This window comes from Ranitomeya imitator, chromosome 2 (genome assembly GCF_032444005.1).
Source record: "Ranitomeya imitator isolate aRanImi1 chromosome 2, aRanImi1.pri, whole genome shotgun sequence".
Classification (NCBI taxonomy): Eukaryota; Metazoa; Chordata; class Amphibia; order Anura; family Dendrobatidae; genus Ranitomeya; species Ranitomeya imitator.
In genome coordinates this window covers 636,138,745-636,162,446 of record NC_091283.1, presented here as the reverse complement: position 1 = coordinate 636,162,446, position 23,702 = coordinate 636,138,745, and the positions used below count along the sequence as shown (strand labels likewise).

The 23,702-nt window shown below is 49.2% G+C and overlaps 2 protein-coding genes across 2 annotated transcripts; one reads left to right on the top strand and one right to left on the bottom strand.

Moving 5' to 3' along the window:
• Positions 1–8,905: 8,905 nt before the first annotated feature.
• MED19 (mediator complex subunit 19) lies at positions 8,906–15,456 on the bottom strand. Its single transcript, XM_069752686.1, has 6 exons — positions 15,147–15,456; positions 13,645–13,767; positions 11,999–12,132; positions 11,536–11,629; positions 11,364–11,461; positions 8,906–9,046 (listed from the first exon to the last, which is right to left on the bottom strand). Exons 1-6 carry the CDS (start codon positions 15,403–15,405, stop codon positions 8,990–8,992), a joined length of 765 nt encoding a protein of 254 aa, XP_069608787.1. The 5' UTR covers positions 15,406–15,456; the 3' UTR covers positions 8,906–8,989.
• Positions 15,457–15,692: 236 nt separating this feature from the next.
• Positions 15,693–22,533, top strand: TMX2 (thioredoxin related transmembrane protein 2). The gene is made up of 8 exons (XM_069752685.1): positions 15,693–15,973; positions 19,802–19,862; positions 20,486–20,599; positions 20,712–20,788; positions 21,047–21,153; positions 21,238–21,303; positions 21,430–21,559; positions 22,056–22,533. The coding sequence occupies exons 1-8, from the start codon at positions 15,785–15,787 to the stop codon at positions 22,176–22,178; spliced, it is 867 nt and encodes a 288-aa protein (XP_069608786.1). The 5' UTR covers positions 15,693–15,784; the 3' UTR covers positions 22,179–22,533.
• Positions 22,534–23,702: the final 1,169 nt, after the last annotated feature.

Here is a 23,702-nt window from a genome sequence, read left to right as displayed (position 1 = left end):
ATGGACTGCCAACTGTGGATGAATTTTGAGAGTCCCTCCCCCCCCCACCAGGTAGGAGTCATTGTTTTTCTTGCTGTCGCTGCTGGGGAACGAGGATATTCTTGGGTTCCCCCTTGGCATAGTTCCATCTCCCAGTTTTCCCTTTCCCCCTGGCTTGGGTGGGTTGAGATTGGGAGGGACGAAAAGCATTAAGCTACTTACTGGTAGCGGCATTTCTCGGAGGCCCATGACAGCACGACGAGAGAGGGGATCCGCCCATTAGGAACAGGAAACCTACAGATACAAAAGGGCGGTACCTCTCCCTTGCCTCAGTTGTATTTCAGAGTCTTGAGAGGACTACCGCGGTTAGTGGTACACAAAAATATACACTATATACAGATTATATACAAAATATCAGACATCAATTGGGACTGGTATCATATTGTGAAATATATACATTTATAGGGAGTGCAACCCCCACGTGCGTAGGGAGGGAACTAAGGGTGCTGTCATGGGCCTCCGAGAAATGCCGCTACCAGTAAGTAGCTTAATGCTTTACTCGGACTCCCATGACAGCACGATGAGAGAATTACAGAGATGTAAGCTTCCTTAGGGAGGGACTATGGCCTGTAGCACCCTTAACCCGAATGTGAGATCAGAGGAAGCCCCCAAATCCAACCTATAGTGCTTAAAGAAGGTGGACTGGGATGACCATGTGGCCGCCTTACATATCTGGTCGATTGATACTCCAGACTTTTCCGCCTAGGATGTAGCCATGGCCCTGGTGGAATGCGCCCTCAGATTCTGCGGAGCCGGACCTCCACCTGCAGTGTAAGCCAAAGAGATAGCCTCCCTAATCCACTTTGCTAGTGTGTACTTTGATACCCTAAGTCCCTTTCTAGGGTTTTGGAAAGATAAAAACAACGCATCATCTTTCTTCCATGTGTCAGTAATAGAGATGTATTCTAGCAGGCATCTCCTAACATCTAATGTATGGAGTAGTTCTTCTTTAGGGTTGGAGGGATTGGGAAGGAAGGATGGTAAAACTATCTCCTGTGTCCTGTGAAACCGTGATGACACTTTTGGTAAATAGGCTGGGTCCGGTCTGAGGATTACTCTGTCTGGTAGAAACTCTGTATAAGGGGATACCCTGGAGAGCGCTTGTATGTCCCCAACTCTACGGGCAGATGTAATTGCCACAAGAAAAGCTGTCTTAAGAGATAGGGCCTTAATTGAAGCTGATTGTAAAGGTTCAAACGGCTCTCTAGTCAATGCTGACAGTACTAGGTTGAGATCCCAAGGCATAGATCTATCTTTATGTATGGGTCTAGATCTAATAGATGCTTTAATGAACCTTGAGATCCAATAATTATTGGCGATGTTACATGAAAATAGAGCCCCTAGGGCCGAGACCTGTACCCTTAGGCCATGTTCACACAGTGCGTTTTTTACTGCGGAACCGCAGCGTTTTTGCCGCTGCGGTTCCGCAGCTGTTTTCCATGCAGGGTACAGTACAATGTACCCTATGGAAAACAGGAACCGCTGTGCACATGATCCTGAATTTAAAAAAAAAAAGCCGCGCTGAATAGCTGCGGGAAAAAAGAAGGAGCATGTCACCTCTTTTTTCGGAGCCGCAGCGGTTCTGCACCCATAGACCTCCATTGTGAGGTCAAACCCGCAGTAAAACCCGCAGATCAAAAATATATCTGCGGGTTTTATTGCGGTTTGTGGTGCCGAACCGCTGCAGCAGGAAGTGCGGGGAAGCGGGCGGAAGTGCGTGGGCGGAGTGTGGCTGCCCCGATCCCACCCCCCCATGCTCCGATGCCACCCCCCGTGCTCCGATGCCCCCCCCGTGCCCTAATCTCCCCCCCTTATACTTACCCGGCCTCCCGGTGTCCGTCCGGCCGTCTTCTCCCTGGGCGCCGCCATATTGCAAAATGGCGGGCGCATGCGCAGTGCGCCCGCCGAATCTGCCGGCCGGCAGATTCGTTCCAAAGTGCATTTTGATCACTGAGATATAATCTATCTCAGTGATCAAAATAAAAAAATAGTAAATGACACCCCCCCCCCTTTGTCACCCCCATAGGTAGGGACAATAAAAAAATTAAGAATTTTTTTTTTTCCCCACTAAGGTTAGAATAGGGTTAGGGGTAGGGTTAGGGCTAGGGGTAGGGTTAGGGGTAGGGTTAGGGGTAGGGTTAGGGTTAGGGTATTTTCAGCCATTTTAACCCTAAAAAACTTCCTAGAAAACACACAGACTCTGCATAGAAAACTGCATAAAAAAAAAGGATCAAAAAACGCATCAAAAAACGCACAAAAAAAGGACCAAAAAAAGGACCTGCGTTTTCTGCCAAGAGCTGCGGTTTCAGTCCTGAAAAAAAAAGGATGGAAATCAGGAACGTGTGAACATACCCTTAGAGTACTAGTGGATAGATCTAGCTCTAAGCCTTTTTGCAGAAATTCTAAGATTTGTTTTATAGGTAATCCCTCTTCTAAATTAAAATCAGAAGAGGCCAGAAATTTCCACCAGGTTCTAGCGTAAATTGTTGTGGTTATTTGCTTTCTACTTTTCATAAGGGTCTCAATTAGACTCGGGGAGAACCCTTTGCTTTTTAGCAACGCCCTTTCAAAATCCATGCCGTTAAATGGAGATTCTTTACTTGAGGATGACTGATCGGATCCTGGTAGAGCAGATCTGGAATGTCCGGAAGTACCCAGGGTTCCTCCACTGACATGATCCTGAGCCAAGTGAACCAGGCCCTTCTGGGCCAGAATGGGGCAATCAATATAACTCTGGCTCGATCTTCTCTAATCTTCCTGACTACTAGGGGTAACAGGCCTAGTGGAGGAAATGCATACGCCAGTTGAAAATCCCATTTGATCAGAAAAGCGTCTACCGTCAGAGGATTCTCCCTGGGATTTAGGGAACAGAATTTTACTGTCTTCCGGTTGTCCCTGGTAGCAAATAAATCTACTTCTGGATGTCCCCATTTGTGGACGATCTGATCGAACACGCAATTATTTAGGGACCACTCCCCTTGTCTCAAGGTGTTGCGGCTTAGAAAGTCCGCTTTGATGTTTTCTTTTCCCCTTATGTGTAGAGCGGTTAGGGATAAGAAGTGATTTTCTGCTGTCTGGAACAGACGATCCGCCACTCTCATCAGTGACTCGGAATGAGTTCCACCCTGATGATTTATGTATGCGACTGCCACCTGGTTGTCCGATAGGATCTTGACATGATGACCCTGCAGATATATGAGGAATTTTTTCACTGAAAGCTCTACTGCCATTAACTCTTTCTGGTTGGAGGAGGTTAATGTTAGGGGAGGGGACCATAGACCCTGAACCATCATGTCATCCATGTGTGCTCCCCAACCCGAAGGGCTAGCATCTGTTGTTACAACACGTGTTACCTGTGACACCCAGGGAACTCCCGCCGATAAGTTTTCACTCTCTAGCCACCACCTAAGAGATGTGAGTGCTTTTGGACCTAAGGTAATCTGATTCTGCAGGGACCCCTGTAAGATTCTATCATTAACCAGCACCTCGGATTGTAACGGTCTGGTGTGGAACTGGGCCCAACGGACGGCGGGAATGCAAGAGGTTAAAGAACCCAATAGTGACATAGCCTGTCTAAGGGTCATGGATGGTTTATCAATTGCCCTAGACACCTGTTGTTGGGATTCTGAGTTTAATAATAGTCCCAAAAATCTTTGTATTTTCTGGGGCTGTAAACGAGATTTTTCGTAATTTACGATCCACCCCAGATGCTCAAGTTTGGATGTGGCTATCTCTAGCTGAGAACGGCAATGGTCTGCAGAGCTCCCTACTATAAGAAAGTCATCCAAGTAGGGAATAATTAGGATGTCAGACTCTCGTAAGTGCGCCATGACTTCGGCCACTAACTTTGTAAACACCCTAGGAGCTGCTGATAAGCCGAAGGGAAGAGCTCTGAACTGGAAATGGCGAATCTGGCCCCCCCATTGACACAGCTACTCTCAGGAATCTCTGGAAGTGTTCATGTATTGGAACATGATAGTATGCATCTTTTAGATCTACAACTACCATGAAACAGTGATTAAACAACATTTTTATTGCTGAATTGATTGTTTCCATTTTAAACGATTCATTGACCAGGAACTCATTAAGACATTTGAGATTAATGATCGTTCTAAAAGATCCGTCTGGTTTCTTAATCAGAAAAAGAGGAGAATAAAATCCCCTTCCTCTTTCTGATTCCGGAATTTCAATCAGCACGTTCTTGGAACATAAGTTGATAACCTCTGCTTCCAGGGCTGCTTGCTCAAGGGGGGAGGAACGTAAAGGGGTTAATTTAAATTTTTCACGAGGCCAGTGATTGAAGTCCAATTTTAGACCTTCAGTAATGATGCCTCTGACCCATTTACTGTTTGTAATGTCAAGCCAAGCTGAAGAGAATGCTGACAGTCTACCCCCCACAGGGATCGCTAGTCATTGGTCCGGTTTTTTCTGATCCTTTGAGGAACGGCGAAACATATAGCCCGTACCTCTACCGCGTCTGTCTTCCCATCTGAAACTTTCTCTAGTGGGAGAGGACCCGCGTTTCTTCCCGCGACCAAATCTCCTTCGATTGAACGGCCGGCGGTAAGATGAATATAGATTGGGGAATTTCTTTTTGTCATCCCCTGCTTTTTCCAACAACTCGTCCAGAGTTGGACCGAAGAGGTATTGTCCTTCACACGGAATGGCGCAGAGCTTGGTTCTAGACTGAATGTCACCAGACCAGCATTTCAGCCACAAGGCCCTGCGAGCCGCGTTGGATAGTCCTGCCGCCCTAGCCGCCATTCTGACAGAGTCCACCGATGCGTCCGATAGGAAGGCTGCAGCATTCTGGATGGTCGGTAGAGCCTTCAGAATAGTGTCCCTGGATGCACCGTCCTTAAGCTGGGACTCTAACTGATCTAGCCAGACCATTAATGATCTGGCCGTACATGTTGCTGCCACGGCTGGTCTGAGAGATCCAGCCGCCATCTCCCAGGTACCTTTAAGGAATATATCTGCCTTTCTGTCCAGAGGATCCTCATATCCTCAAAGGGTAATGAGGCTTTCTTTGACGCCTTTGCAACAGCCGCGTCCAATTTAGGAGCTTTATCCCATGTATCCACAACCGGATCGTCAAAGGGATACCTGCGTTTTAATGCTGGTGGTAAGGCCCCCTTTTTTTCTGGTTTCTTCCATTCTCTAAGGATCAGATCCTGAATCTTTTCGTTTACCGGGAAAGATCTATGTTTTTTACGATCAAGTCCGCTAAACATCATCTCCTGTTTCGAGGGTTGTGATTTAGGTTCCTCTATACCCATGGTGCCTCTAACTGATTTGACAACTTTGTCGATTTTATCCAAGGGTAGACAGAATCGTCCTGACTCCTCATCTGATGAAGAGGAGAGAGGACTGGAGAGATAGGAATTTTCCTCTCTTTCTTCCTCTGAAGAATTAGAGTCCAAGAGAGTCCTATGCTTTGAGCCTTCCGCTTGGGATAGGTAGATGTTTTTAACATCTTGTGCTTCCTGTCCCCGAATAGGGAATGGAGACAACCTCCTATGCTGTCGTGGAAGGCTACTAGAGAAAAACAGGTTTATATTTTATTCACCAAGGGACGGTCCCGATGTGGTCCGGTCCGATGGGCATCGCGGTCCGGGTCCAGTGCCTCCCATCTTTATACAATGTCGTCATCTTTGCTTCCTGTCGGGGCTCCGGCGCAGGCGTACTTTGTCTGCCCTGTTAAGGGAAGAGCAAAGTACTGCAGTGCGCAGGCGCCAGGACTCTCTGACCTTTCCCGGCACTTGCGCACTGCAGTACTTTGCGCTGCCCTCAACAGGGCAGAAAAAGTACGCCTGCGCAGGAGCCGCCGCAGGAAGACAAGAAGAGGATGTCATCGTATGAAGATGGGATGCCCCGGACCGCGACGCCCATCGGACCGGACCCCAGCAGGACCGCCCCTGGCTGAGTATAATATAACCTGTTTTTCTTATCTTTCAGGATACATCGGGGGCTTATTTACAGCATTACAGAATGCTGTAGATAAGCCCCTGATGCCGGTGGGCTTATCTCATATACGATTTTTGGGGTGACAGATTCCCTTTAACAAAAATCAGATATTAGCTCAGGTGGAGCCGAACACCATGACAGGCCGTACATACTGACACAAAAGGAAACAGCCATGGCTAGTAAGCGCTTATGGACATGATGACATTTCACCCACTGGGAGGGACACATTGATGATAAAAGGCCAGTTTAAAAACCAACTATTAATTGTTTGATTAGTTCATATTTTATAGAACGAGGATTTAACTACTGTACTATTCTTCTTAAACACTTCAGAAATGGCATGTTTAGTGATCTAATAGAAAAAAAAATTGTTACATGTATAAATAGGTGTTAAAAATATTGGTTCTTTTAATCTTGTTTTTAACATATAATTAGGAGGAGACTGTATTTAGAAAATCACACTTAAGGATATGATCACTAATGATGAGCGAGTATACTCGTTGTTTGGGTGGTCTCCGAGTATTTGTTAGTGTTCGGAGATTTAGTTTACGTTGCCTCAGCTGAATGATTTACAGCTGATAGACAGCTTGCTTACATGTGGGAATTCCCTAGCAACCAGGAAACACCCACATGTATTCAGCCTGTCTAGCAGCTGTAAATCATGCAGATGAGGCAACAAAACCTAAATCTCTCACTTACAAACACTTGGAGACCACCCGAGCGTGCTCAGGAAAACCCAAGCAACAAGTACACTCGCTCATCACTAATGATCACCTTTTTCTTTTGGTTTGCTCAATGCATTCAGGTTGAAAATGCTGAGCAAGTTGTGTTATGATGACTAAGATGTATTTATTCTGGAACTTCGGTATTTGTTTTTTGTGTTTCTTTATTGTTGCATATAAAAGTTGAAGTCAATAAGTTGTAATTTGAAAAGAAAAAAAAGGAAGAAACGCACAAACATAAAAATCAGATGATTCAAGGCTCAAAGAAGAAAAAAGAAAAAAAAAAAAAAAAAATTGACAGGTCCCAATTGAATCCCTGTACAAATATAAACAAGAACACAAGTAACACACATACATTTTTTCCCAATTTTAAAACATACGTTTTTTTCACAATTGCGCATCAAAATTTTGAATTTGATTTCTTCAAAACAAAATATAAAGCAACATAGTCTTGTGACATATCAAACTTAAGCCGGTACCGTTCTGAGAACAATGATGCCTCTCCCACTTCTTTATCTAGTGGATGCTTTCCTGAAACGGAAAGTACTTGCAAGCAGCATAATACAAAGAATAGCAGGTTTACCCAGAATCCTTTGCAGTAGGCGGAGCTATGCAAATCATCTCTTTCCACCCCTGCAAAGGATTCTGGGTAAACCTGCTATTCTTTGTATTATGCTGCTTGCAAGTACTTTCCGTTTCAGGAAAGCATCCACTATGTATTTCCTTTAAGTAGAGGGCTTTTCGGTCTCTTTCGTCCCGCTACATTTAGCCCAACTTGGGTCTCTCCCTAAGGTGGCTAGCATATATGTACCACTTCTTTATCTTAATTCTAGCCCGAGATATGATAAAAAAAATGTAAAGCCATACCAGGCCAAAATCCACGCTTTTTCAAAACTTTAGAAATCTGTAAAAAATTAACTGATGAAGAAGAAAATTCAAAACTTTTAATTTGTAATTAACTAAAGTTGTACTTCATAAAAATAAAAAAAAATCTAAAAGGTGTCAGGTAAAAAAAAAAATATTCATATTTGGATCACTTGATATAGAATGACCCGATGGAGGCCTGATGCAATTGCATCGGGAGGGTGGTAATGTCACGATGGGGGCAGGCTTTGCAGCGTTGAGAATTTCTCCTCCCCCATCGCTCACCCACCTATCCACTGTCTCTTTCCCCATGTGCTGACTTCTCCCGTCTGTGCTCTCTTCTTTGACCTATCTACCCCATGTGCTATCCCCCTTGTCTGCTGTCTTTCAATTTCCTGTGCTGTGTTCTCCCCTCATTTGCTGTCTCGTTTGAGCTGTCTCCCCCCTGTGCTGTCTCTCTCACCCCCGTGCGCTTTCTCTCACCTGTCATCTCTTCTTTGACCTGTGTACCCCATGTGCTCTCGTACACGGTCAGACACAGACAATTTTTAAAATTTACTTTCGTTCGTTTGAAAACCCCTTTAATGTGACCGGCTTCCTCTGCCTTGTTGTGTGGTGCGTATGGCGTATACAGTGTGCGTGTGTGGTGCGTACTGCGTATACAGTGTGCGTGTGTGGTGCGTACGGCGTATACAGTGTGCGTGTGGTGCGTACGGCGTATTCAGTGTGCGTGTGTATGGAGTATACAGTGTGTTTGTGTGTGGTGCGAATGATGTATACAGAGTGTGTGTGTGTTGCGTACAGCGTATACAGTGTGTTGTGTATACAGTGTGTGTTGCATACGGCGTATACAGAGTGGTTGTGTGTGCGCGCGTGTGTGTTGTGACGGTGTTCCGCTAGTGGTACCGCGCAAGAGGCCATCATTTGGGTGTCCCAATATGGTGGTCGGTAAACTTCCGCTGCTTGGAATCCTGGGATCCGGCACCATCAATCAGGTAGAATTATGATAAACCTCATCAGATTTTTGTTGTTATAACACAGGTCTCCCCTAAAACAGATGGCCAGAGTTGTGACCAGGGCAGATTTATTTCCCAATGCCTTGGAATTAAACAATGAAGGACGCTAGTAAGAGACTGCACACTGAGCTACGGGAACATATACTGGAACACTATAGCTTTTCATGATACAAACAATAACATTTTATCAAACAGACTTACCCCTTTTAAAACATGGCCCCCAATATGTAACAGACGAGAGATGCAATATTCACTAGAAAACGATTCCAGTGGAGAAAGTCAAAGTCACACAAACTGTTAAGGGGACAGAGGGAGCTTTATTAAAATGAACAAACCCTATAAAAGTAACAGAAAATTGTATGTACAAATAAAGGAGGATTCTCAACGTAATCCACTTTGTGAGCTTCCGGCTCCTGGGTGCTCAGGACTATGGCGATTCTGGAAAGGAATGAAAAGTCACACGTCACAAGATGTGAGAAAAGAGGTTATGGTATATTACTAGCATATTCCAATACTTCCTGACGGTTGGGGTTCCACCTGGCAGGGCTCAGATGGATCCTCAACATAAAGGCGTTAATGAATAATTAAACAGCATGTTTTTCTTTTTTTTTTTTTTAATACACTGCAGTCAGTTTAACTGCTTTCAGATCAGTGGAGGTCTGGGTGGCAAGACCCTCACTAATCATTCAAAAGACCTCCGTGAAGTGTGCAGCTCAGGTGTCAGGCGTTCGCACAGTGTGGCGTACAAATGAAAAATAAAAAAAAATTAAAAAAAACTATGGCTAGATCTGTGCAATTCTCGGGGGACTAATTAGCAATCTGTGGGGGTTTAAGGACCCTCCCAAAAAAGACGTTGTACGCATTAATTATGCTGGTACTGCAAAATGCTGAGTATGTTATGTATCAAATATACGGTGTAAAATACACAGCAAAAACGCCACATAAGAACATGGCCAAGTGCTGTGGCTTCTCAGATTTTCTCCCTACAGTGTTCCTAACCACCTGCTGAGCTGAGCGCTAAAACACAGCCCCATTCATAAGAATCCAGCTGTGCACAGAACTCCAGCGCAGCAGGTGGCACGGCCAAGGGGAGAACAGCTCAACACACAGTTCAATCTAAAAGGGGATAAAAATACTAATAAGCTTTTTTTCTGCTAATGTACACCAAGCTGCACGGATTCCACCCCAAATTTATACCTTTTCATTGGTTTCCTCTTTGTGTCCTCCTCCACACCACTGCTGATCTGTGCTACCGGGCATGGACTGCTGGGCAATGAACTGCACAATCGGACAGTGACCCATTTATCTGCCGACAACTCCCAAAACCATAGACTATACATGGTTGGACACAAATATTGGGACACTCCTCCTAATCCGTGAATTCAGGTTACCATTATCGCGGGTATATAATACCCAGCCCCTCACCTTGCCGTCGCCTTCACTAACATTTGTGAAAGAACGTTCTATAGAGCTCAGATACAAGTGCGGCCCTGACATAGGACGTCACCAGCGTAACAGGACATTTCTTGTCTCCTAAATCATCTACAATCAAATCTGAGTGTATTATTGAAAAATGGAAATGTTTAGGAGCCACAAAGTGACAGATGATGTAAAGTTGCAGAGAAGGGTCTACGAGTGCTGAGGGGCATGGTACAGAGAAGTCACCACAGCTATGCCGAGTCAGTAACTGCAAAGCACCTACCTCCTCTGGCATTAACATCAGCACAAAAACTGTATCAAGAGCTGCACAGCATGGGTTTCCTTGGCCGGGCAACTACATGAAAGCCTTACATCACCAAGCACAATGCCAACAGTCAGATGGAGTAGCGTAAAGACGCCACCATTGAACTCTAAAGCAGTAGAAACTTGTTCTATGGATTGATGAATCACACTTCTCCATCTGATGGACTGGTCTGGGTTTCCTTCCTGACTGCAATGTGCCACTGCCATGTTTGGTGCAGGAGGCATAATGCTATAGGATTGTTTTACAGGGGTCAGCCTGCGCCCCTTATTTCCAGTGAAGGAGAGTCGCAATACTTCAGCACACCAAGACATTTTGGACAACTTTAGCTTCCAAGTTTGAGGAAAGGTTTGGGAAAGGGCCTTTTCTGTTCCAGCATGACTGTGCCCCAGTGCATAAAGCAAGGTCTTTAAATAGTTAGCGCGAGTTTGGTGGGCAAAAACCTGACTGACCGCACAGAACCCAGACCTCATCTCATTCGAATACCATTAGTGATGAACAAGAACAGATTCTGAGCCTGGCCCCCCTCATCTAACATCAGCGTCTGACCCCACAAATGCTTTTCTGGAAGAATGTGCAAAAATGAACACAAGCTCCAAAAACTGTTCTAGCTGCAGAATGGGGACCTGCTCTATATTAATGTCTATGGATGTAGAATGGGAGGTCATAAGGACTCCTATAGGAGTAATATGGAGGTGTCCCAATACTTGGGTCTTATTTCAAGACAATGCCAGACACTGTACCCCACAGGCAGCTGTACATATTATCCTCCAAGTTAGAAGCCAAAATTCATGCCGCTTGCGCAGGCAGAAGGCAAGTCTCTAGCTTTACATTGCATTTTATTTAGCACTCCACAACCAGTAACAATGTATGAACCTGAGGATGACCAGTGACTGATGGTCACTGAGCTAGATGCTATCAGTCACTGGTGCACTTGCCATCACCAGGCTCGCACACAGTGTTGCAAAATTCCCTCGTTCTGCCCCTGGCTTCCATCCATCCATTTCATCTTACCTTCTTTTTCTTCTTGTCTTTCTTCTTTCTCCTTCTTTCTGGGTCATCTTCTCTTTGTTTCTTCTTCTTTTTCCTGTGATCAGAATCTGATGGTGTTTCTGTAGCAGAAGGCAGAACAGTGAGATGGAGATCACCTCCTCGCCGATCACATACCCACACCCATCATACAGACCTGGAGGAGCCGGCTCCTGTGTTCTGCTTGCTTTGTGTTTCTTGTTCTTTTTCTTTGGGGGCTGTATGTGCATTAGACGACAGTGTTCTGGAAGCTGAAGAAAGATGGCAGAACATATATATGAAGCAGAGGACGGTGCAATCCAGCCCCCGCACTGCATGGCCAATACAAAACTCCACTGTACTGTCCAAATTTCCAGCTTTGAAAAGTTGCCCACCCTAAATACATGTAACCGGCCTTAGTGGCCCACCGCCTCCTACAGAGGTAGCATCACCATGGACAATATGATCTCGTCTCATGTCGCCAGTGAGGACAGGTTTGGGTCCCATGATCGGGGTCACAAGTTGATTTGAGAAACAATGCAGTAGACATTGCATTTATTGGGGTGTTCTACAAGAAAACCAGTCACTCCTATCACTTGGTAATGACAGCATTAGCGGTACACAAATGTGCTTCGTCTCACCGGGCCTGCATGTAGTCTGAAGCCAGTTAGTAGTGCGCCAGTCAGAGGAGTGAAGGAATTCCCGCAGATCGGTGGCTTTTCAATTAAAGATCGGAGACTGCTGTTATCCTGAGAGCCGGGGGTATCGATCATACCTACAAAGAGGACACGGAGAAACGGAAATGACTGATAGGATTAGGTCAGAAAGCACAGACCATTCTCAGAATTTACTGGCCTCCACCACCTACATAACACTAAGGCTATGTGCACATGTTGCAGAATTGCTGTGGAAATTTCAGCGGCAATTCTGCAACTCGCTGCCGCTGGAAATACGCATGCGGAATTGGCATGCATATTCCCGCTAAACACAAGGGTTTTGCAAGCGATCTGTAGCATTGCTTGTAAAAGTGAGCGACAGGTTGGTCACATTTGTCAAACATAGTGCTTGACAAGAGTGACCAACCTTTTACTATTGATGCTGCCTATGCAGCATCAATAGTAAAAAGATCTAATGTGAAAAATAATTAAAAAAACAAATCGTGATATTCTCACCTTTCGGTGTCCCCCGCAGCCTTCCCGCTCCTCGCGATGCTCCTGTTCCCAGCAATGACCCCAGATGACGTAGCATCACGCGAGACCGCTTCGTCATCACAGGTCATTGACACAAGGCATTAGTGGGAAAGGGAGCATCGCGAGGAGCGGGAAGGCTGCCAGGGACGCCGAAAGGTGAGAATATCACGATTTTTTATTTTAATTCTTTTTTTTTTAACAATTATATGGTTCCCAGGGCCTGGAGGAGAGTCTCTCTCCTCCACCCTAGGTACCAACCGCACATGATGCGCTTACTTCCCGCATGGTGTGCATAGCCACATGGGGAAAGTAAGCGGATCAATGCATTCCTAGGTGTGCGGAATCCCCGCGATTCTGCACAAGGAATGAACATGCTGCTTTTTTTCCAGAATGCGATTCCGCAGCGGAGAAAAACGCAACATGTGCAAAAAAATGCGGAATGCATTAAAAATGATGGGATACTTATGTAAGTTTTTGGGTGTTTTTTCGGTGGAAAACGGCCGAAAAACGCCAAAAATCCTGAACGTGTGCACATAGCCTAAAGGTTTCACCAGTAATACAGCGTGTTGTGTGACATGGGCCCCTCTGTACAATGATAGAGAACACATTCTCCGACAGCTTTGTTTCCTCCAGTATAGAAAGAGAGGGAGATGCAGGCGTACAAAGGGTTTAATTCCGGTGGCAGCTATGGATTACACTTTCTGTTCAGCCCGTCTTCAATCTCTGAGGAGAGTTCATTAATCAGTGAAGGCAGTGAGGGGGGAAAAGGGGGCACAGCACCCGGAACCACAGTGATGAACACTAGACTCCAGCATTATGGCAATTTATATTTCATGCTCAATGTGAGTTCTGTGTCCAGGAGGCGGCCATCTTCACTAGCTCATGTATCAGCACTGATCACCCCCGCCTCTGGACGGCCACCCCAGCCGCCGCCCCTGGACGGCCACCCCAGCCGCCGCCCCTGGACGGCCACCCCAGCCCCTGGACGGCCAAGCCTGTGAAAGCCGCAGTGTCATGACTCTCCTCTCTGACCCGGGGCAGGGCTTCTCTCTCCACAACGTTCATATGCCTGGACAGTGGTCATTTTCACTTCTTACCTGGCAGGTCCGGTAGAAAGTTGCTGAGTTTTTCTTTGACTTTCTTGCCACAGAATTTCCCAAATGAATGTTCCAGATTGTAATGTAGAATAAGATTAACGCTGCCTGTGAGGTCAGAGAGCCCTGAAAGAGACAAATAAAAAAAATAAGTAGAATGTAAAGGATACAAGCGGATAAACCTCCCCCCCACACCCCCCCCCACACCCCCCCCACACCCCCCCCACACCCCCCCGGGGGCACCGATCCGCTAGGAACACACACACTCTGGAGCAGCAATCCGCTAAGAATAACCCCCCCACCGGGGGCACAATCCGCTAGGGATAACCACACACACATATATTGGGGGCACGATCCGCTAGGGATAACCACACACACATATATTAGGGGCACGATCCGCTAGGGATAAACACACACATTGGGGGAAATTGTAAAAATGAAGATAGAATGGCACCAAGTGTTTTCCTCCACAACTATAATGTAACGTGGAGTTCGCCTAAATGAACTTTAAACAGCGCTGAAAAAATGGAGACTCAATTCAGAATCACTGCGGCGCGCAGTAATCAATAGCAGGCGGGTGGTGCTCAACAAAAAAGCAATGAAGATCCAGAGAATAAAGATGAAATGAAGTGGCACTCACCCGATCTTGCTGAATGAAAAGTGTCCTTTATTCAGAGTGCATACTCACAGACATCTAAAGGAGAGGCGGCTTGGTAGAAGGAAGGGTGCGAGGGGAGGCAAGAGGACGACGGCCGTTTCGCGCCTGCGCGCTTCAACGGTCCAGGTCCCGTTGAAGCGCGCAGGCGCGAAACGGCCGTCGTCCTCTTGCCTCCCCTCGCACCCTTCCTTCTACCAAGCCGCCTCTCCTTTAGATGTCTGTGAGTATGCACTCTGAATAAAGGACACTTTTCATTCAGCAAGATCGGGTGAGTGCCACTTCATTTCATCTTTATTCTCTGGACACACATTGGGGGCCTGATCCGCTAGGGATAACCATACATCCACACTGGGGGCCTGATCCGCTAGGGATAACCATACACAAACACACATATTAGGGGCACGATCCGCTAGGGATAACCACACACACATCGGGGGCACGATCCGCTAGGGATAACCACACACACACACATCGGGGGCACGATCCGCTAGGGATAACCACACACACACACATCGGGGGCACGATCCGCTAGGGATAACCACACACACACACACATCGGGGAGGGAGCACTGATCCGATAAAGAATTAACCCTCTGGCACCTTAGGGTACCGTCACACTATAACATTTCGACCCATTTAGAGCCCTCCACCCTGCAGACACTGCTGTGCCCAGCACGGACATGACGGTGCCCCCTCACCAGCCGGGGCTGCTGACAGAGTACGCCCCCTACCAGTGCTGTGCTCCGGTTCAGGACCGGTTTCGGTGACCGATACCCTCCGTGTCATGGCACGGGCTAGGAGACAGTAACAGCAGGTCACCGGGCACACAGAAGACGGCACTACCCACCTGGCAGTTCTCGGAGCAGGTAGAAGGGACCGGACGAGCGCCGGGCTCCATCCTCCCCGGCAGGACCTGCAGACAGTGACGGCGGAGGCGGCAGCGGAGGGCCGGGAACTAACGAGTTGGGCGCTCCAGAAACGGCATGAGGTTTACCTGCCCCAAACCCCACGCCGACCCCAGAGACAACCGCCGGTACCCCCGGCCCAGAGGGAAGTGTCGGTGGCGGATCAGAAGGGACAAACAGTCCAGAGAAGCCCTCCATCATCTTGCATTGATAACCAGCCAATCAAACGCAGCCTCTTTCTGACGAGCGACCAATTGGAACATTATGCTAAGTCCCGCCTCCTGCTCTGGCAAGTTCAGAGAATCTGTTGCCACTTCCGGTGGGCTGAGCCTTCTCTTCCTCATCCAATGACCATGCGCGCCTGCAGGTCTCAGCGCACAGGCCCATTCTCGGTCCTCGTTCGTCACTGTCGCCGTCCCTGATAGGTTGGCGGTGTTGTGATGTAACGTTCAGCCTGGGCACTTCTGCGTCTCATTGGCTAGTGTAGTATAGCGCGCTGTGATTGGCCCGTGCGTTCCTGCGCTGGTTCCTGCTGCTCTGGGTTTCTGTGCATTAGAGTGGAATCTCTCAGACTGGCAGTATGGCGGTGATCGCTCCGCTGCTCGCTCTGGTGTATGCGGCGCCCGGACTGTGGCGCTGGGTGTCGCAGCCCTATTACCTGCTCTCTGCGCTGCTGTCAGCCTCCTTCCTCCTGATCCGTAAGGTTCCCCCTCTGTGCACTGCGCTGCCGAGCCAGCGGGAGGATGGCAACCCCTGTGACTTTGACTGGGTGAGTATACTGCAGGTGCTCAAGGGCACAGGGTGGGCTCGTGTACTGCACTGCTGTACGGTGGTGTGCCCTCTCCCTAATAGCCTGGCACATGTGGCCACACCGGGAGACATTGCTCCAGTTCTGTGATCCGCTTCCATGTCTCGCTTCTATTCCTAAGGTTGTGGCGGCTGCTCGTATTCCCTGGCATGCCAGTGTGTGGTCACTGGGGGTCTCACCTCCGATGCCCTTGATCAGCCTCTTCCACTACAGCTCAGAGACAGTGCCCGGCACCGCTGCCCCTTGTGTGAGCTGTAGTGCCCGGCACCGCTGCCCCTTGTGTGAGCTGTAGTGCCCGGCACCGCTGCCCCTTGTGTGAGCTGTAGTGCTGGCACCGCTGCCCCTCGTGTGAGCTGTAGTGCCCGGCACCGCTGCCCCTTGTGTGAGCTGTAGTGCCTGGCACCGCTGCCCCTCGTGTGAGCTGTAGTGCCTGGCACCGCTGCCCCTCGTGTGAGCTGTAGTGCCTGGCACCGCTGCCCCTCGTGTGAGCTGTAGTGCCTGGCACCGCTGCCCCTCGTGTGAGCTGTAGTGCCTGGCACCGCTGCCCCTCGTGTGAGCTGTAGTGCCTGGCACCGCTGCCCCTCGTGTGAGCTGTAGTGCCTGGCACCGCTGCCCCTCGTGTGAGCTGTAGTGCCTGGCACCGCTGCCCCTCGTGTGAGCTGTAGTGCCTGGCACCGCTGCCCCTCGTGTGAGCTGTAGTGCCTGGCACCGCTGCCCCTCGTGTGAGCTGTAGTGCCTGGCACCGCTGCCCCTCGTGTGAGCTGTAGTGCCTGGCACCGCTGCCCCTCGTGTGAGCTGTAGTGCCTGGCACCGCTGCCCCTCGTGTGAGCTGTAGTGCCTGGCACCGCTGCCCCTCGTGTGAGCTGTAGTGCCTGGCACCGCTGCCCCTCGTGTGAGCTGTAGTGCCTGGCACCGCTGCCCCTCGTGTGAGCTGTAGTGCCTGGCACCGCTGCCCCTCGTGTGAGCTGTAGTGCCTGGCACCGCTGCCCCTCGTGTGAGCTGTAGTGCCTGGCACCGCTGCCCCTCGTGTGAGCTGTAGTGCCTGGCACCGCTGCCCCTCGTGTGAGCTGTAGTGCCTGGCACCGCTGCCCCTCGTGTGAGCTGTAGTGCCTGGCACCGCTGCCCCTCGTGTGAGCTGTAGTGCCTGGCACCGCTGCCCCTCGTGTGAGCTGTAGTGCCTGGCACCGCTGCCCCTCGTGTGAGCTGTAGTGCCTGGCACCGCTGCCCCTCGTGTGAGCTGTAGTGCCTGGCACCGCTGCCCCTCGTGTGAGCTGTAGTGCCTGGCACCGCTGCCCCTCGTGTGAGCTGTAGTGCCTGGCACCGCTGCCCCTCGTGTGAGCTGTAGTGCCTGGCACCGCTGCCCCTCGTGTGAGCTGTAGTGCCTGGCACCGCTGCCCCTCGTGTGAGCTGTAGTGCCTGGCACCGCTGCCCCTCGTGTGAGCTGTAGTGCCTGGCACCGCTGCCCCTCGTGTGAGCTGTAGTGCCTGGCACCGCTGCCCCTCGTGTGAGCTGTAGTGCCTGGCACCGCTGCCCCTCGTGTGAGCTGTAGTGCCTGGCACCGCTGCCCCTCGTGTGAGCTGTAGTGCCTGGCACCGCTGCCCCTCGTGTGAGCTGTAGTGCCTGGCACCGCTGCCCCTCGTGTGAGCTGTAGTGCCTGGCACCGCTGCCCCTCGTGTGAGCTGTAGTGCCTGGCACCGCTTCCCCTCGTGTGAGCTGTAGTGCCTGGCACCGCTTCCCCTCGTGTGAGCTGTAGTGCCTGGCACCGCTGCCCCTCGTGTGAGCTGTAGTGCCTGGCACCGCTGCCCCTCGTGTGAGCTGTAGTGCCTGGCACCGCTGCCCCTCGTGTGAGCTGTAGTGCCTGGCACCGCTGCCCCTCGTGTGAGCTGTAGTGCCAGGCACCGCTGCCCCTCGTGTGAGCTGTAGTGCCTGGCACCGCTGCCCCTCGTGTGAGCTGTAGTGCCTGGCACCGCTGCCCCTCGTGTGAGCTGTAGTGCCTGGCACCGCTGCCCCTCGTGTGAGCTGTAGTGCCTGGCACCGCTGCCCCTCGTGTGAGCTGTAGTGCCTGGCACCGCTGCCCCTCGTGTGAGCTGTAGTGCCTGGCACCGCTGCCCCTCGTGTGAGCTGTAGTGCCTGGCACCGCTGCCCCTCGTGTGAGCTGTAGTGCCTGGCACCGCTGCCCCTCGTGTGAGCTGTAGTGCCTGGCACCGCTGCCCCTCGTGTGAGCTGTAGTGCCTGGCACCGCTGCCCCTCGTGTGAGCTGTAGTGCCTGGCACCGCTGCCCCTCGTGTGAGCTGTAGTGCCTGGCACCGCTGCCCCTCGTGTGAGCTGTAGTGCCTGGCACCGCTGCCCCTCGTGTGAGCTGTAGTGCCTGGCACCGCTGCCCCTCGTGTGAGCTGTAGTGCCTGGCACCGCTGCCCCTCGTGTGAGCTGTAGTGCCTGGCACCGCTGCCCCTCGTGTGAGCTGTAGTGCCTGGCACCGCTACCGCTTGTTTGAGCTGTGGTGCCGGGCACGGCTGCTCCACCGCCTCTTTGTGTGAGCTGTAGTGGTGGGCATGGCTGCTCCACCGCCGCTTGTAGGAGCTGTGGTGCTGGGCACGGCTGTCCCACCGCCTCTTTGTGTGAGCTGTAGTGGTGGGCATGGCTGCCCCATCGCCGCTAGTAGGAGCTGTGGTGCTGGGCACAGCTGCCCCACCGCCTCTTGTGCGAGCTGTTGTGCTGGGCACAGCTGCCTCATCGCCCCTTGCGTGAGTTGTAGTGCCGGGCACGGCTGCCCCACCGCCTCTTGTGTGAGCTGTGGTGCCGGGCACGGCTGCTCCACCGCCGCTTGTAGGAGCTGTGGTGCTGGGCACGGCTGTCCCACCGCCTCTTTGTGTGAGCTGTAGTGGTGGGCATGGCTGCCCCATCGCCGCTAGTAGGAGCTGTGGTGCTGGGCAAGGCTGCCCCACCGCCTCTTGTGCGAGCTGTTGTGCTGGGCACAGCTGCCTCATCGCCCCTTGCGTGAGTTGTAGTGCCGGGCACGGCTGCCCCACCGCCTCTTGTGCGAGCTGTGGTGCTGGGCACAGCTGCCTCATCGCCCTTTGTCTGAGCTGTAGTGCCGGGCACGGCTGCCCCACCGCCTCTTGTGTGAGCTGTAGTGCCGGGCACGGCTGCCCCATCGCTGCTTGTAGGAGCTGTGGTGCCGGGCACGGCTGTCCCACCGCCTCTTGTGTGAGCTATAGTGCCGGGCACGGCTGCCCCACCGCCTCTTGTGCGAGCTGTGGTGCTGGGCACAGCTGCCTCATCGCCCATTGTCGGAGATGTAGTGCCAGGCACAGCTGCATTGGGTACTGCTCTGGTTGTTTCTTCTGGCCATATATTGATGGTGTACTCCGATGTTCTGGACTTTGCAGCGCAGTAATGTGACTGTGCCTGGCACCGCTCATCCGCCATCATTTGTAGGCTAAGCTGAAGTACTGGGCACAGCTGCGCTGGTTGAGTTGTTGGTCCCTGTGATCATACCTGGATGGCTGCACCGATCTCCTGTCTATAGCCCGTACCAGGTATCAGGGCTGTGGTGGAAACCGGTATTAGTAAACATTTCTCACCCCCCTGTGGGACCAAGGAGGAAGATCCTTATGTTTGTGTGTCACTCCGAATTCTTCTCTGCTCTCTGTATTGGAAAGTAGCTCCAACTAGCATAGCTGCAGTATAAAGCATGGGGGAAGGACTGACCAAAGTACTGAGTGCTGGAGACTAAATGGCAAACCCCATACACAGTAGGACCTGACTTTTCTTTTTTTTCTTTCCAAGAGAGAAGTGGAGATCTTGATGTTTCTCAGCGCCATCGTGATGATGAAGAACAGGCGGAGTAGTAAGTCCTGAGTGTTGTCCTCATAACGTTCCAGTCCCCTAATATCGCCATTTAGCCATGAATTGCAGCCATTTCCTGTCACCATGGAGCTCTAAGCTAGATGGGACGCCATAACTGCTGGTGCACCGGCGCGGAGAGACGAGCCCTCATCTTTCCAGTTTACAGAAAGTGCCCCTTCCTGTTATTCCTCTTTCACCATGTTTGTGTATGAAGAATGCAAATAGCAGGAGGACAGGGGCTCCAGTGCCGTCTATTGGGGGTAGCAATCCTAAATGTCAATAGCGACCCTTGGAACTTGACTTATTATACAGGGTCGATACTGACTTATAGGATTGCTATGCATAATGGGTGGGACTAGATTTGCAGTTCTTTCTCGATGAAAGACTATTTGCATATATATAGTCTTAGGTTAGCATTACATGGCCTATAAGTCTCCTTACACTGGTTTGCAATCTCCACAAGGAGAAACTTTATTTTTTTTAACATCAGATATATAAGTGATATTTCAGACATATGAGGATCTGACAGCTGTTCTCCTCCGCTGTGGCTGATCTGGGATGGCGCGGGGCGACACTGGTTGTGATGCTGCATTGTCAGTGCTTGAACCTATTTCTTTCTTTCAGTCACCATTGAACAACACATTGGGAATATCTTCATGTTCAGCAAGGTGGCCAACACCATTCTGTTCTTCCGCTTGGATATCCGTATGGGCCTATTGTATGTCACCCTGTGCCTAGGTGAGTCCTAAAGACCTATTGTAATGTGTGCAGGCCCTTCTTTAGTCCCCCAAATTAACTCTTAAAAGACCGCTTGTTAAATGTGAACTGCTGTCACGGTTTTCCTCCGCAGTCTTCCTGATGACGTGTAAGCCCCCGCTCTATCTGGGCCCTGAGCATATCAAATATTTCAGTGACAAAACAATCGAGGTAAATACCCCGGGGGGCCTTTCATTACCAGGGGTTATTTCTGGAATGTAAATGGCACAGACTGCTTGTCAAAAATATAGGAAGTGGTACGTCCCCTCAGCAGTGCTGACTCTATCAGCTGTGGGGACTGGAACGTGTCACTGGAGCACCCTAGGAAACGCTAATAGCGAGCACTTGCGCTCATCACTAGTTGTGGTCACGCCTGTGATGACCGGAGTGCAGCATCAAGCTCATACATCGTCTACCCTTCCTTTGCAGGAGGAGATGCAGTCGGATCGACGTGTTTCCTGGATTGTGGAATATTTTGCAAACTGGTCATCTGAATGTCAGTCATTTGCCCCCATTTACGCAGAGCTGTCACTAAAGTATGTCCTCTTTCCATTCTGTCGCGCACGCTAACACACACATGTGCTTTCTCCTGACCCGATGTTTCTTGTTCCTGCCCACAGGTATAACTGTGCCGGTCTGAAGTTTGGTAAAGTGGATATAGGCCGATATCCAGACGTCAGCACTAGGTAAGAATGGCTGCCTCCAGAACTCCTGGCCATTGAGGCTCCCACATCTGGCTGGTGCCTTCACAATCGTTCTGCCCTGCAGTATCTCCTGTTATTCCCACCATTCACATGTTGCATGTATTACAGGTACAACGTCAGCACCTCTCCGCTGTCCAAGCAACTTCCCACACTTATCTTGTTTCAAGGTGGCAAGGAGATCTTGCGGCGACCACAGGTGGATAAAAAGGGGCGAGCGGTGTCTTGGAGCTTCTCTCAGGTAACTTTCTTTGTAAGAGCACAAGCGTGAATAGAGCCATGTGTAATCCTACCTATCCATGGCACACACGGACCTTTTATATGTTTGGCTGAACAAGACCAGAGGCAGAGTCAGTGGTGGAGAGATTTACATCTCTTCTGAATTTTAGAACCACTCCTATGAATGAGGGCTGTGGGTCCGGGCAGGAGACCCCTGGTCAGGACCAGGAATTATTACCACAGACTGGAAAAATATGACAGCTAAATGGTTGTGTCCTAAATGTCTGTCAATTCTTGAAGCAGCCATATTGGTTTTGCTCAGTTTTGGGGAAGACTCGAGTGGAATTCCTCTATTAGTGACAGCAGAGTCCCTGCAAACTGCAGCTCTGGGGGAGTCGTGTTCTAAATGGCTGTCCTCTTACTGCTGGACAGCGGCCGGTCCTCTGGTGAAGATGTCCCATGTGGGTATAGACTGCATCTAAAATTTATTTATTGTTTTTTATCTCCTTGTATATCAGGAAAATGTTATTAGAGAGTTCAACCTGAACGAGCTGTACCAGCAAGCGAAGAAGACCTATAAGAACCAAGATGAGGCAGAAGCAAAGGAGAATCCCCCAATCGAGAGCAAGAAGGACCAGTAACTTGGGGGCTGCTGCTCATGTTCCCCCATCCTCTTGTAAATAGAATAGAACTACCACTCTATTAATGATTTCGAGTTCTTCATTCAACCTCATCAAGGCAATTTTTTTTAATGAATGTATAGTTAGAGGCAGCCCAGGGGACTGTGATGTCTCCATTTGTGTCGGTCCTCCCTCCACTGTTGCACTATTTCTGCTCGTTCTTGCCAACATCTTCAAGACGGAACTGCAACTCTGCCGGCTATTATGTGTACGTTGTGACGTCTGCTCACGATTAGAAGAGTCATGTAATCCAAACCATGAACATTGGCGATTTATTCCGTGAGAGCCTATAATAAAGGGTTCCTCTCTAACCATTTCCGAAGTCTCTGTATATTCTCCTGAGCGTCATTAATTAATGGCTTATCTCAGATTAGAAAAAATGGCCTGCATTCTCCAGAACCTGTAACAGTAGAAAACCAGACCCCTTATGTATGGCCATTTTTCTAGTCTCCCATTTCCCTGCCTGTCAGCAGTGTTTTCTGTGTACAGGATTGTCCTGGAATAATGGCTGTTCTGCAGTATCCGGCAGCGGCCACTACATTGGATGGAGCTATGGAATGCAGCTCTGTTCAATGTGTTCATATCCGGATGGTCCTTATAAAAGCTAACGAGTGGATCGCCAGACCCCTATAGATCTTACACTGACAACATATCCTTAGGATAGGTCATCAATATCTTCTAACCAGCCAACTTTTTTACACTCCCAAGACACACATTGAGCCAGTCAGGGTGTGTATTAGGTTCCTCGGGGCACACGCTGGTCGGGTTAGTTAGCATATTCCTCTAACAGCAAAAATCTGAGAAAGTGTCATGGAATTTTTACTATATATTGAAATGATGCAATATTGTAGCACATAGAACAAGTGATCAAACAATAGCAGGTTTAAGTCCCCTATGGGGAGTAAATGAAAACAAAATCACTCCCATATTCCCAATGAAAAATAATTAAAAGAAAAAAAATTAGCATCAACACATTTGTAAAAGTCCAACTTAGAAAATATATATTTTAACCCATGCAATAAGTTATAAAGGGGAAAAAAATACAGAAAATTTGAATTTTTTTGGAACCCCCCCCAAACCTCCCACAAAAAATACATAATAAAAGCCAATAAATTGTATGTACCCCAAAATGATATAATTAGAAACTATAGCTTGATGTGACAAAAAAATAAGTTGCCGCTCCCAAAAAAATTAAACTTTTTTTTTCAAATTTCAGATCTTTTTCATTTTAAGCCACTAAAATAAAAAAAAAATTCAAAATGTTTGGAATCTCTGTAATCAAACTGACATGTAGAATTGTGTTCCTAGGTCATGTGCACCTCAAAATTAACACTTTAAAAATCTAATTTTATTTTGTCACCATTTCACTTCGGTTGGAATTTTGTTTCACCATTTTCCAAACATCACAAGGTAAACTTTAGTTTGACAAAAAAAATAAGCCCTCAAATGTCTGTTTATGTAAAAATAAAGTTATGCCTCTTGAAA

Bases quoted from the DNA above. Each gene is read 5' to 3' on its own strand.
- MED19 (XM_069752686.1), bottom strand. From the start codon at position 15,405: ATGATGGAGGGCTTCTCTGGACTGTTTGTCCCTTCTGATCCGCCACCG. The intron at 11,630-11,998 runs GTGAGACGAAGC...ATCTTTCTTCAG, and splicing joins TCAGACTACATGCAGGCCCG to CTTCCAGAACACTGTCGTCT. The intron at 9,047-11,363 runs GTAAGATGAAAT...ATTCCTTTCCAG, and splicing joins AAGACAAGAAGAAAAAGAAG to AATCGCCATAGTCCTGAGCA.
- TMX2 (XM_069752685.1), top strand. From the start codon at position 15,785: ATGGCGGTGATCGCTCCGCTGCTCGCTCTGGTGTATGCGGCGCCCGGA. The intron at 20,789-21,046 runs GTAAATACCCCG...CTTCCTTTGCAG, and splicing joins TCAGTGACAAAACAATCGAG to GAGGAGATGCAGTCGGATCG. The intron at 21,560-22,055 runs GTAACTTTCTTT...CTTGTATATCAG, and splicing joins TGTCTTGGAGCTTCTCTCAG to GAAAATGTTATTAGAGAGTT.